General features: G+C 34.3%; 2 protein-coding genes across 2 annotated transcripts; one reads left to right on the top strand and one right to left on the bottom strand.

Moving 5' to 3' along the window:
- Window positions 1–3,429: 3,429 nt before the first annotated feature.
- LOC107852714 lies at window positions 3,430–5,770 on the top strand. Its single transcript, XM_016697754.2, has 4 exons — window positions 3,430–3,751; window positions 3,977–4,124; window positions 4,633–4,679; window positions 5,310–5,770. Exons 1-4 carry the CDS (start codon window positions 3,626–3,628, stop codon window positions 5,469–5,471), a joined length of 483 nt encoding a protein of 160 aa, XP_016553240.1. The 5' UTR covers window positions 3,430–3,625; the 3' UTR covers window positions 5,472–5,770.
- Window positions 5,771–7,236: 1,466 nt separating this feature from the next.
- On the bottom strand, window positions 7,237–13,434 carry LOC107867491 (PRA1 family protein B1). Its single transcript, XM_016713752.2, has 2 exons — window positions 12,611–13,434; window positions 7,237–7,501 (listed from the first exon to the last, which is right to left on the bottom strand). The coding sequence occupies exon 1, from the start codon at window positions 13,295–13,297 to the stop codon at window positions 12,638–12,640; it is 660 nt and encodes a 219-aa protein (XP_016569238.1). The 5' UTR covers window positions 13,298–13,434; the 3' UTR covers window positions 7,237–7,501; window positions 12,611–12,637.
- Between the last annotated feature and the right edge of the window lie 552 nt (window positions 13,435–13,986).

The following is a 13,986-nucleotide window of genomic DNA, read 5'->3' as shown; positions in this document are numbered from 1 at the left end:
ATATATATATATATATATATATATATTATTTATTTATTTATAAAATTCTGGTTTTTCGATTTAACCGATTTTTGTTTAAATCGAAAACCGAACCGAAAAACCAAAATTTTAAAATTACAAACCGAATCCGATCCGAAAAATCGAAAAACTGAAACCAAAATTAAATTTCGATTTGGTTTTTTGATTTTTTCGATTTAAACCAAAATATGCCCACCCCTACTTCTAATCAATGATTGTTGAGTTTATGGAATAGAGAAATGAACTTGGAGTCGCCTGAGATGCTGTAATGCACTTTCTAAAGTGGTTTTGAGTAATGTGAGTGATTTAAAGCTTTTTAACAATGGCGGAAAGTGTGTTTGAGAAGATAGGAAACAAATGGGGTAACAATGGATGCAATGGACAAGTTTATGATATTTGTGGACTGATTTGCAGCTAATCGCCGAAAAATAACGCCGGAAAAGTGGCCGGAATTGGAGCTTTTTGGAGGAAAAAATAATCACCTTCTATTTTTAGCTTTTGGAATTTTTTTTTAATATTTTTGAAAAACCTAGATATTTTTGTATATATAATGGATTAATGGTGGATGATGGAGTGGATTGAAGATTATTATTAAAAACTTGTGGGTGAATTTATTAAGTTGGAAGTATTGGGTTAAAGTGAATTATTATAAAAATTGGGGCTGAAATTATTAAATTGGAAAAGTTGATGGTGGGGTGGAATTATGTGGGTATTTGATCAATGTTTTAAAACTTTTGGGTATTTGGCAAAATAGTTTGAAAAAAAAGTTGTTTGGCGTACTTGCCCTTGTCTGTATACAAACTTTTTTAATACTATTAGGTTAAATGCTGTACAACTTGTAATAGCAGATAATATAAAATATTTTACGTACTAACAACACAAAACAAAACGTGAACTCTTTTTTTTTTTCTCTTTTTTTTTTCCATGCTAGACAAAATACTAGCTTATCTCACATCTTTCTGCAATAATCCTGATATCTTTTGACTTCTGATTGCATAATATTTTCTATGTTCAAACCTGACATTGAGCTAAGTACTTATGAAAATTAGGAATTGATAATAGACTCATGTATGATTTCGTAAGTGTTGAACAACAGCTTTAGAAGCAAGAAAACAAATGCATGTGCTACTGAACCAGTTTTTTCAACCTTTAGGACTATAGGTCAATGATAGCAAGATGACAAAATTAAATTTCTAATCCCTTTGATGTTTGTGTGCAACGTATAGGCAAATATTTTAGGAATTACTTTTGAAAGACAAATTATGATTTGTTAATACTGTGGTAGACATCACTAAACTATCAGAGTACTCTCCCTAAGTACTTTTGATTTTGCCAAGTATATATTTAGAATATTATCATGTTAACCAAAAACAATATCTTACAAATGCTATAATATAAGGTTAGAAAGATGACAAAAATTGTATGTTCTTTCAGTGTTTTGCAAATGATATGGGCAAAAATTTTAGAAACTAAATTTTCGGAAAACAAATTAGGGACATAACTAAACTACGTAACAGATCGAGCTCCAATGTCCTCCCCAACTTGTATTTTTGCCGAGTATGTATTGATAATATTATCCGAGCGTCTATCGGAAACAGCCTCTCTACTTCTGAGGTAGTGGCCGGGATGGACTGCATACATTTTACCCTCCCCAGAACCCACTTGATGGAAATACACTGGGTATATTGTTGTTGTATCCTGTTAAAAAAGGTTAGCAAAATGACAAAAATTGTGTAGTTTAATTTTAGGGGAAAAAAAAAAAAAACACAGCAAAAGTAATTACTAAGGCAAGGAGTGCCATTTACAAAGCCACGCTGAAAATCCAAAGTAAAGATATGAAAGGGTGGTAGATATCCTGCAGAAACACATGGGACATGCATGTCCTAGAATTCTCTTATTCTTATTTATTATAAGTATAATATATGAATTCTGCTAGGATCAAATTAATGTAATTATGCAAACTATATATTAAATGATTCACCTTAATTACATGAAGATTTGGTTGTTATGAAAGATTTCCAATCACAAGAGAATGAACAACATAAACCTTTACCAACATGTGAAGATCATTAAGACAGATTTTTGACTCCATTACTTTGTGTTTGTCATGTGATTTTGTTAAGTTCTTTGTACCTCTATCGACTTGTAAAATTTTAACTAAGATCAATTAGCTAGTACTTCAAACACATGAAAATTCTTTTTGCGGGTGGTAGAGGTGATACTCGAAATCAAGACCTCTTCTTGTTGCTCTAATAAGATATTGAAATGTGTAACCATCGCTTCTAATAGTTTAAATTATTAAAGGGAGCATATCTTTGTAGAAACCATAAACCTGAGCTTGCCCCACCCATGGATAAATATTTCATAGTAGCCTCACTATACCTAGTTAGGACATGTATTAAATGACAAATAAAGCTTGATCAAAAGGAACTTAATTAGATTTACTCAGAATAGTGATTCCTAGAATATTCAGCCAACCATTTACAGCAATTTATGAAAAACTCTCTCCAACTTCCATTCTATCATCCATCCAGAGAGTTAGATGTTAAAGATGATCAGTTTACTTTCATTCAATAGTACAAAAGTGAATAAACTATGTTTCGTGATGAATAAATCATGTAACTTTTCTTAATATCTTACAAAGTGAGTAAACTATGTAGTAACTTTTTTGTTATAAAAAGTCACGTAAAGTTACTAATGTTAATCACACACAAGAAGGTGTCAGCAACCCACAAAAATCACTAGTAACGACTGTCTATGATACTTGGGGATCGGAAAATTGAGTGGCTTTTTTGTTATAAGTAGTTTGACTTAATTTCTGATTACTGAAGCAAAGTTGAATGACTTCATCTTTACAAAATCTAGATTAATAAACTTTAGTGTGGTAAAGTGACAATTGAACTATTATACATACGTGTGACTACCTCACACAAGCTAGGGATAAGGTATGCATACACCTCATTCTTCCCGTATCCTAACTTGTAGGAATCATACTGGACATGTCGTTGTTGTTATTATTGTTATTGACTTATTGAGTACTAAGTTTGAACTCATAATTTTAAATTTACAATGAGCCAACAATAGAAGGGAAGTCTTGGAGTAGCTGGTAAAGTTGCTGCCATGTGACTAGGAGGTCACCGGTTTAATCCTTGGAAACAGTCTCTGACAGAAATGCAAGGTAAGGCAACGTAGAATACACCTTTGTGGTGGGGCCCTTCCCCGGACCCTGCGCATAGCGGACACTTTAGTGCGACAATAAAAACCTTGGAAAACAAAGTGAACACGTTAAATTCTGAATCCATCTCTGTCTTTGTATAAATTGGTGTGGGCCCATGTTGATTGAGAAGTTTAAAGGAAAGGGAGACATGGGGAGGCCGCCAATATCTTCAAAAATGTAGTGAAGGCTGAGCATATCCAAGCACCTGCATGTTCTAAGTTCATCTCCCTACAAAACCTGCATTTAATGCCATTCATTGCCCTTTTCCCACTACTTATATGCCCACAAAATTCATTGAGCAATATCTCAAACAACCCTAGTTACCAATTTGCAACAAGAAAATAATACCCTATTATAGATCATCATAAGCTTGCCCAAAAAGAAAAAGAAATGAAAATGTTCAATATGTCTAAGTTTCTTGTTTGTCTTTTGGTTTGTATTTCTCTCCATGCATGTAGTGCAAGACCACTAGCAAGTATTAATGACAAAGAAAACAACATACTACTCTCTAGCAAGGTTTGTATTATTTATGTTATCTTGTTTTTCTTTTTGATGGAGAAATTAGAAAATTGATCTGATTTATAATCGCTCACCAAAATAATAGCCAGCAGATGTATAATTTTTCGTATATTATTGTGTGATATACATAAATGATCAAAATAGTGTATGTTTGACTAGCGAATGTAATTATTCTAATCGATCGGCTAAATATACATGTAACTTGCCCTTATTTATTTGCAGGATGTTACATATTTGACTAGTGACAGATCAAAAACAGAAGGAAGAATAATCATGTCTGAAGATATTGGAGGAGATCATGATAGAAAACTTATGTGGAAAAAGAGTTCAATTGTTTCACAAAAGGCATTAGTTGATGAAGAGAATAAAGGTATAGTTTTGGATAAGAATTATATTTATTTGTCACGTTAAATTTTTCCTTTCTTGTTGAAACATATGTCAATTTTCCTAGCTTGTAATTTGTATAGTTCCTTTCAGAGATCTACTTACTTTTATTTAATTATACCTCAACACCCCCATCATATGCAGATTTGATTTTTTTATTGATTATCTAAACACATGATAATTCGTTTTGATCATATGTAAATATGACGGTGAGACTCGAACCCATGCGGCAAAATCTCTTACCTATTTTTTTATTTTATATATATATATATATCATGTTGAAGTTATGACCATCTCATTAAAAACTTAATTTGCCTCAATAACTATAGAAGGTTGTGACAATATTTTCAAGAACTAAAGAGAAAAATAGAGAGGGAAAAAAGTTTGTTTCCTTTTAAATTCATGAATATGTAATTCTTTTTTTTCTTCTTCGTTAATTTACCCTTTGGTATATTCTTCTATATATGACGAAATATGTGGTGTGTGACTATCAGGAAACAAGGTCAAGATCATTTCGTTTCATAAGGGAGCTCAAGTAAAGGTAAAAAGATCTAATTAATTTTTCTATCTCTAGCTCTGCACAATATGATTGGTTTTTAATTAATTTATGCCATTGAGTAATTAATTAGAATTAGTACTATGGTACAGTAGTACTATTGAAAGAGTCGAGTTTCACACACTCATTCTTAATTATGAGAAAAACTAGAACATTTTTTTTTAGAAAAAAAAATAATAATTGTGGTGTTTGGGTCAGCTTGCGCGCACCTCGACTAATTTCACGGGATACCTGTAACCACTCATGCACTAGCAGCTAACTCTGTTCTCCGAAGTTGGAACAGATGAGAAGAAATCACTTAATGTTTGTCTCTGTTGGAAATTGAATAGTAGACCTCGCGGTACTTAACCCAACTTCATTGAACCATTAGACCACACATTTGAATGCACTAAAACATGTTTTTATGTCCCAAGAATCCTATTTTATTTTATTTTTCTCTTTTTAATTTGTTGTGTTTCATTTTAGTGACGACAAGTATGCAATATTTCTATGCATGTTCACGTGATAGTCCATATATCTAATTTTATGTGCTACATACAATTAAATATAAAATGTGTTCTTTCACAATCGATGCATATAAGTTAAATCGTTATACTAAGCTTTATATGCATGCAGATACTGAATAGAGAATCGCGGTTGATGCTAGAATGTCCACCATCAACACAACATGAGGAAGAAGCAGTGAACTCCATTGAAAAGGATCCTGTGGAAGACGTAGTGGTTATGGACTATGCACAACCCCATAGAAAACCACCCATTCACAACATAAAACATTAAAACATTGTGTATTTTGTTTTATTGTTTATAAGTACATGTATACGTATGTGAGACTGTCAGTCTTCAGTTTGTGTTTTTTTAATTATAATTATTAATATTGTTTTGGCAAATGAAGGAGAATCCTAGATGAGAATACTACTCCATGTATGTACAAATAGAAATGACTAAGAATTGCAAAAGCCCTAGCAAGAAATATCAGTGTTATTATATTGATCACGTGTTACATTAATGCATATGGTGATATTATTATATTGAATATGAGAAAGAGGGCATGATGTGGATGGATATGGTCCCTCATATTATTGTGTGTTGTTTTTATCAAGTGTACGTTGTTTTATAAAAGTGCATATAAATATACGCTCCGTTTCTAAATACTTGTCATTTTTGTTAAAAGTAGATATTCCACAACTTGTTATTTAGAAAATCACGACGTAATTGAATATAATTTTTCCATTTTGCCCTTAGCGGCTGGCACACTTTTCATTAATCAGATTAAAGAAATTAAATGAGAGTATTAAGGTAAACTTACATGATTTTTAAGGGGTCTTTAACTTTTTTCAGACCCCATTTTATGAAAATACGATAAATATATTATTGTTATTGCAAACGAAAAATGTGACAAGTATATAAGAGGATGGAGTAAATATGTAGGGGCAAAAGTATAGCAGTAGTGGTGGTCTCTCTGCTGTGAATGTGTTGGTTGGTTTTCTTCTTTAATGATGGAGACAGTTATGTGTTAGTTTCTGTTGTTTGTTCCCTTCTTTTAGTGCTTTGCATTTGCTGTCCAAGAAACCAAATCTATTTTTGTCATTTATTATATCCAACAACCATAAGCAGGCAAACAAATTCGTTATTTGTCACTCTAGTTCTTGTATTGTAGTTCGTAAAAGTTCGATTGATTTCTCATTTATACTAGTTATTATTTCAAAGTTTCGTTGATTTTCTATCACTCGACAAAAATATGATTTTATGAAATAGTAAGAGTTGAGTGACCATCTGAAAAATCTAACTCTATAAAAGTTTAATGAGCACTCATGCCGTTGGAATAGATAAATTATATTGTGGTTTTAATTTTATATTTAGTGAAAGATTTTACATGCTTAATATACTTGTTTACTTCATAGTAATCGCCGTAAATCAAGTTCAAATTCTATATGCTGATGGTATAACATATTTACACAATTAATTAAATGAAGAGACAATTATAAGTAATCTCTGTAATGAGTAGTGATTGGTAACTACAGAAACAAAAGTGATGAGTAACAACACAACAAATTAAACGACTAAAATTTGTCACTATTACAATTTACGGTGCACATTACTTAAATCCTAACTTATACTTTATGTGTTTGAATGTCATATCTTTGGATAAGTATTGTATTTTGCATCTCGAAAGGACTTCACTTAAAAAGGAAATTGATACATAGAGATAAATTGCACATTGTTTAAATGTAACAGAAGTAGCCTCTCCTCCTAATTTAAGAAAGAGGCACTCTCCCCATACCCCACTTGCGGAGAATCACTTGCTCTCATCAATTAGTTAAAAATGAGACCAACATAATTCTTTCTATAGAACTAGAGCGCAGGACAATTGGGCTTGCAGTTGCTAGTTCTATCGTATCGAAATCAATCAAGTATTGAGATGTGGCAACTATGTGATCATTGCACCACCAAGGGATGTCGTAAGATGGTTGATATTCCTCCACCTTTAACCACAGATCCCAATGCAAGTGAGACGGACCTAACTATTGACGAACAACAATCATGTCACAAAACTTGGAAATTAATTTAGGAGCAAAAATCATAGAAGCATTTGCAGGTTTCAAGGTGCAAAAGTGCCTATGGCTACCCATGCTTTTACCTAATTGAGTCTTACATGGTAAAAATGGGGATGTTAAAACAGTTGACAATGAATGGTTTCACAAAATCGATGAATTCTGATGTCCTGATCCTCAGTTTTAAGATCAACCTCACCACCTCCAAACCAGAAGAAGTCAGGATTGAGCTCGCAATTGCATCATCCAAATCACCTGGTAAAATTAGAACCAGTTACAATGATATAGTAGTACACAACTATTTTCCATAATAGTTAGGACCTACTGTTGCAACATAAAACTCAGATATCATATGAATGATTACAAGTTTGAGTGGTAAGATATTGATGTTTGGCTTTAAATGGTGAATGTCTACAGCTGAAGAATTTAATAAATGTATTCTCAAGAGATTCATCAATTACAGTATAGCTTATCACTTTAAAATTAGCTTTTGCAGCAAAACATAATTTGTTAATCGTTGAACAAGTTGCAGTGGCCTAACCTCCTCCGCCTATAGTTGCAGAAAGGAAAGCTTCTCACATGTAATCTAATTGTAGGCGAACGTGTAGTAATGTTGCAATAAAGGGGCACAAACACTTCATGAAAGTGGCCTCTAATGCGAGGTAATGAAGAAGTGAGAAAAACTGGCAGGCTACATTTCTGGATCAACAACTTTGACAGATACAGATTTTAGGAACAGAGAGCAGCAGCACAACTGGCATAATGAATAGCATAGAGAGTCCATTTATTGAAGAGAATGATGGAGAGTAAACACATACCAAATAGTCCACTTTCCATCTAAAAGTGGAAAACTGGGGACCCCTCAACATGCATCACATTCTAAATCACAAAATTATTAGCAATTGGTGTCAATCAAGAGAGTGACAGGAATCTGACCCTGGCAAATAGACCGCAGGGCCCAGTTTGTTCAAGCTACAGCAGACATCAGTGGACAAGAAGGTTGCACTAGCTAATATACCTTGATGTGATGCAAATGAGTGCAGAAGGGAAGAAAGACAGATATTGTGTGTTTTAACCAACAATACATTAAAGGAATCAATGATTTACAACAGAAGTGTTCTAGTCCAAGTTAATATCTTCATTACAGTGATTATTAACCTAATCGGGGCGTTCATTAGAAGCAGCTCCAAAGCTAAGCTGATATGGCATCAGCTACCATCAGCTGCTGTATTAAAGAATGTAGTGACATTGACGAGCTGCACAATATTTCATTAACTAATGTGGACAGTGACCTAGGAACAGCTCATGTGTTAAAACTGTAAGCAGCAGAATCTTGGAAAACATTATGACAATTTCAGCGAAAGAACAGAGAGACAGAGTATTGGTATGTCGGTCCTCATGACTATACATGTGACTGCATTATGTTCATTACTAGTCAGCTTTGCTGATATCTCCTCAGGAACCACCCTCACTCTCACTGCATAAAGCATCCAGTTTCTAAGGTCATTCTATATGAAGTGCTCAAACATAACGAAGACCCCACAGAACACTTAGTATCCAACTCTGGTTGCTCCCAGTAAAGAAATGATTGGAAAAGTCAACAATCAAAAGGCATATCAATGAAAAAAGACCTCAGAAACTTAAAGAGTATCCAACTCTGGTCTCTCCCCGCAAATAAATGACCGGAAAAAGTCAACAATCAAAAGGAATATCAATGGAAAAAGAATGCATATAACAAGTCCATCTGTTGAGAAAAAAGTTATGCTTTTCAATTGTCGTGTATAAAACAAGTCCATCAGTCGAGAAAAAAGTTGTGCTTTTCAATTGTCGTGTTTGTAGAAAGGTATCCAAAGGGCAAAAGTAGTCAAAACATTCATTGCGACTCTAGAGGAATTACTTTAGAGTTGCTCTTCAGAATCTAGAACTTTAGTAAACCATTCACCTAGAGAAGCAACAAAAGAAATTCAAGTATGAGATTTTTCCGGCTATTGCATTGGAATAACAATTGTCAATTTGTTCCAGAAATTCATGCTACCACACACCCTTCAAACATCTTTAAGGGGCCTAGTGAAGCCGTTAATTCAAGGTTGAACTTTGAACTTTCTTTAATGCAATGGAATTCGCAAATTGTTGAACATCTTAACAAGAATATAAAATTATAAACCTAAAATCAAACCTTAGTGTAGAACAAGGAACATGGATAATCTCTTGCTACGTTGAACATAAAACAAGAACTGCTCAGATCAAATTTAGCAAAAAAGACCTCTAGGACATAGAAGATCAAGAATGGTTAAGACGGTCTAGAAACAGGCATGAATGTGGTAGACATTTGGAGGACAACAAAAATAAAGAGTAAAGTAAACTGAGAACTCCCTTATGCCATGTTTGAATGGAATGGAAAGAGGAAGGATGATAGGAGTGGAAGTAAAAGATTTGGTTATAACTTTTGTCAGAAAAACAAGAGTGGGTTATAGGTCCCTTTTTTTCATTTGATGAGGATTTTTTTACAGAAAAGAGGAATTTCCCACATAGAAGACGTACACATAACTGGGATGTAAGGCATGTAATCCCACCCACAAAGTTCATCCAATAATCCATACAAGAAGGAATAACGTTCATGCCCCAAATATTTTGAGGAGAAAGACAAAAGTGATTGACAAATTTTGATAAAGAACTTTCCGATCCCTAAAAATCCCTAAGGTTTGCACTCAAGGGTGTAGCCTAGTTGTTCAATGAAGTTGGGTAGAGCACCATGAGGTCCCGGGTTCAATTCCCAACAGAGACAACCGCTAGATGATTTCTTCCCACCTGTTCTAGCCTTGGTGGACAGAGTTACCCGGTAACTATTGCTGGTGGGAGGTGGCAGGTATCACATGGAATTAGTCGAGGTGCACTCAAGTTGGCCCGGACACCACAGTTATCCAAAAAAAATTCCTATGGTTTATTTTTTCTCCAAACAACACGTAGTAACAGTTTGTGGGATAACATCTCATGCTGTTCTCTGATATCTCCTTTGTTCACTATTTTTGTGCATTATCAAACTAACACCAAAGGGCTATCAAAGGAATCTCCGGTCAGCTAACGGTGATCGTACAATGTAAAGGAAAACCAGCTAACGTGCATCCTGTTCTTCAATCTCAGGTTATCTGCTGCTAAAGTTACATTCCAAATCAGTCATTAACCATTTTGGTAGCATTAGCAAGCAATATGGCATTTGAAGAAACAATCCTTCTTTCCCTTCTAATAGTGATACTTATTATTTTATTTGTTGCTTTTGTTATAGCATTTTTCCTGTCCATTCATAATCCTCTACATATGCGTGCTAGTAATCTGTCTTCTCATCCAACCCCTAGTGTCATGCTTTTATAACTTCCCACCACTATCCTCATCAATGCCAAACCTCCATGACCACTTCTCTAGGAGAGCTTGAGAACTCTCAAATTTTCCTCTCAGAAAAACACTGATTCAATTCCATTGTTGACCGGAGATGTCACCTGTCACCAACTTACAGTTCAGCAACGACTTATTTTCCTCCTCTCTCATGTCCTACAGGTAATTAAACTGCACATGGTGCAGTAACTTAGCCATTAAAAAAATGCAAATTGAACAAGGACATGTAGTAGGTTGTAATACTAGCCAAAGTGCTTTAGTTAATGCAAATTTTCCACCTGTATATAAGTTTTTGTACCCCTAATGTGATCTCAAACTTTTGAATTATGAAGAAAATGGATCTTAAACCAAATTCAATCTCAAAAACTAGCCCATGGGACGAGGATTGGCCAATACCATATTACCATACAAGGAGACAACTATTTATTCCCTTCAACCAGGTGGTAAATCTCAAAAGTTAACTTATGGAGTGAGGATCACACAACATCATTATAAGAAGACGGCAACCCATACCCTCAACCAAAATGGAAAACTTAACACCCTCTGCATGTTGGGATGGACATCTGCTTCTTCCTTTTAAGGTTCACCCAGCAACATTCCAAGGTAAACTGTGGAGAGATAATCTACCTCCCATCCTAGGACTTGCACAAGCACATGCACTTCTGAGACTCTCAATCGAGATGAGCTTCCTATAAGAGTGCATTTGTTCTAGCTGGGCATCACAAATAATAAGAGTCCCTTTAGCAAGAAGTTAGTCTGTGCAGTTCAGTAGATAGTATACCCACAAACTCTATTCCAGTTCCTCCATAATTCCATTCCTGAGTTGCCCTAAGCATTTTATATTAACACTACTTCAGCTCCCATTACCTGGGTTCTTGACGAGCTAAGCCAAAAGAAAAACTTCTTAAAGATAAAATAAGTGCCCAAATAACTCCTATGTTCCTATCTCACAACAGAAAGGAGGAGGTATGTCACAAGTACACTGAATGTATCCAATTTTCTTCTCATTTTGACCACTAAATACATGGAAGATGGACCTCGTTTCAGGACACATCTCCCAGTTTGTCTCTTGAGATGCAAGGTCAAAGTTCAATTTATAAAGCTTCTAATGATTGTTACCTGCCTAAGAAAAACAAATAGTTCGAATTTTTGTTACTCAAACAAGACCAGATCGTTCATGTGATTTACCAAAATTTTCTATAAACTATTTAGTCATCCTCATACATCTATAGATTAATAATTTTGCTTATATATGTGTCAATAGTCTCACAGCTAACATATACATATACCTGCCTTTCTGGAAGTCTTTGCTTGGTAGAACTAATATGTTAGTTCTTGTTCTATCTACAAAAGAATTAGAGTTTTGTCAACATGTTACACAGTGACAATTACCCCAAGCTTTATACCAATTCTATACAGATTTTTATGCTGACTAGCTTAAGCATTAGATCGAATGCATATGTTTGTAATATCGAGATGTAATTACTGTTAAACTTCTTTTTGGCTATCTTCCTGTCGTTGAGAGCGTACAAGTAAATTCTTTACGGCCTCAGCATTAAATCGAGCAGCATACTGTTACAGAAAAGCAAGCATATTATGCAAGTGGAATGTTCTTAACTCTTGTACCTGTACAACTACAAGAGTAGTATTTTGAATAGTTACAGATCAAAACAATCAGTAATATTAAATGGAGCTTTTGTTGTATTCACTTGCAATTTCAAGATAGTAAAAGTAAGAGAAATAAAAAGCCAACTCAACAAGGTCATAGTCCGTGGAATAATCAATCAATCCTCATCTACGTCCCAAAATCATATATGAATCTGTTACAAAAAATTTAACCTTTGATCCACCAACTTACAGATAAACACGAATTAAAATGCAGATCTAAAAGCTGGAAATTACAGATCCAATCTAGATCTATAATCTAGATACAAAATTTCTACGGAGAATTAATTTTAGAAGCTGGAAACCAACCTCATAATAATCAAATAGATCCGATTACTAGACACGAGAAGCAACAGCGGGTGCAGCGGCAGCAGCAGCAGAGGAGGCAGCACCACCAAGGAACGAAAGGAATCCAGCATTAACCCCCGGCTCTTGAAGATCATCAAGGAACAAATCTTCAGGAACCCTAAAAGCACCATGAGCACAAACAATAGCGAGTCCAACAAGTAGAGCAGATATAAGCAACGATCCAACACTCGTTAAAAACACGACAATAATGGTGAACACGAGTAAGATCCCAAGCGTCTCCCGATCAGAGAAAGTACGTCCAAAAACAACAACAGGCTGATCTGAAGGTCTAAAAAGATATCCAAAAAACCAAGCACCGAGAAGAGCGATGAGGACGAGGAGAGAAAAAGGATGAGACAGAAGCGAAAGAGAGAGTACGCCAACTAGTAAGGTAACATAATTGACACGGAAGTAAGAGAAGTTCTTGCGAACACGTGAAGCGGCTTCGGAAAGGCTATCAGGGCGGGAGAAGGATGTGCGATCGACGAGTTCTAACCAAGGGCGGCGTTGGGCGAAACCCTGACGGATGGATGATGAGAAACGTGAGATAAATGAACGGAATGCGGGGGTTGCAATAGGGGGCTGGGCTCCGCCGTTATTGGCCGTTGATTGTGGACTCGACATCGGAAGTGTCACCGGAGAAGCCATTGCTTTCTTTTTTCTCCGTTGCTCCTTTGACCCTTCTAGAGTTCGTTTGGTGCGGAGGGTAAAAAGAAAGGAGGGAGTAGTCTATATATACAAAACCTATTATTGTTCTTTTATATAAAGGGTAATAGGTTATAATCAAATTTGATTAATTTTTATTAATTTATTTATTTTATTGTTCTTTTATAAATTCCTAATACTGAATAAACTTATTATTTATTTGTTTATTATAGCTATATGTAATATATCAAATAAAATAAAAAATTTCATAATAATTTAACAAAAAATTTAAAAAATAATTTAAATTATAAATTAACTCAATTTTAATAAATAAAATGAGTTAAATTAATAAATGAACGAATTAACCGTCAATTCAAATTTAAATGAATTTGATGGGTTGGGTTTGATTTTATCATCTTATTAGTACGTCTTTATTTACCTTACCCCGGCCCACCATTTGATTGAAAGGACGGTGCACTGTTCTTTACTATTCCCTCTATTTTTTCATTTTCAATTATACAGAAGAGAGTTTCTACCACCTCTCATGTAGTTATCAAAAAATCTTCACTTCTATTTAATTATATATCATACCTCAATATATAATAATTTTATTATTTTATTACAATAATTTAAATATTTAATATATTTTATTAATTAACTATAACTATATATTAGAAGTAAAAAAAATTATT

The sequence above is a fragment of the Capsicum annuum genome, chromosome 1 (assembly GCF_002878395.1).
Source record: "Capsicum annuum cultivar UCD-10X-F1 chromosome 1, UCD10Xv1.1, whole genome shotgun sequence".
In the NCBI taxonomy this organism is placed as follows: domain Eukaryota; kingdom Viridiplantae; phylum Streptophyta; class Magnoliopsida; order Solanales; family Solanaceae; genus Capsicum; species Capsicum annuum.
Note: the sequence above shows the minus strand (reverse complement) of the source record. Positions and strands in the feature narration are given on the sequence as shown.

Excerpts from the sequence above, each read along its gene's own strand:
- LOC107852714 (XM_016697754.2), top strand. The coding sequence starts at position 3,626 with ATGAAAATGTTCAATATGTCTAAGTTTCTTGTTTGTCTTTTGGTTTGT. Across the intron at positions 3,752-3,976 it reads ACATACTACTCTCTAGCAAG|GATGTTACATATTTGACTAG; the intron begins GTTTGTATTATT and ends ATTTATTTGCAG. Across the intron at positions 4,680-5,309 it reads ATAAGGGAGCTCAAGTAAAG|ATACTGAATAGAGAATCGCG; the intron begins GTAAAAAGATCT and ends ATATGCATGCAG.
- LOC107867491 (XM_016713752.2), bottom strand. The coding sequence starts at position 13,297 with ATGGCTTCTCCGGTGACACTTCCGATGTCGAGTCCACAATCAACGGCC.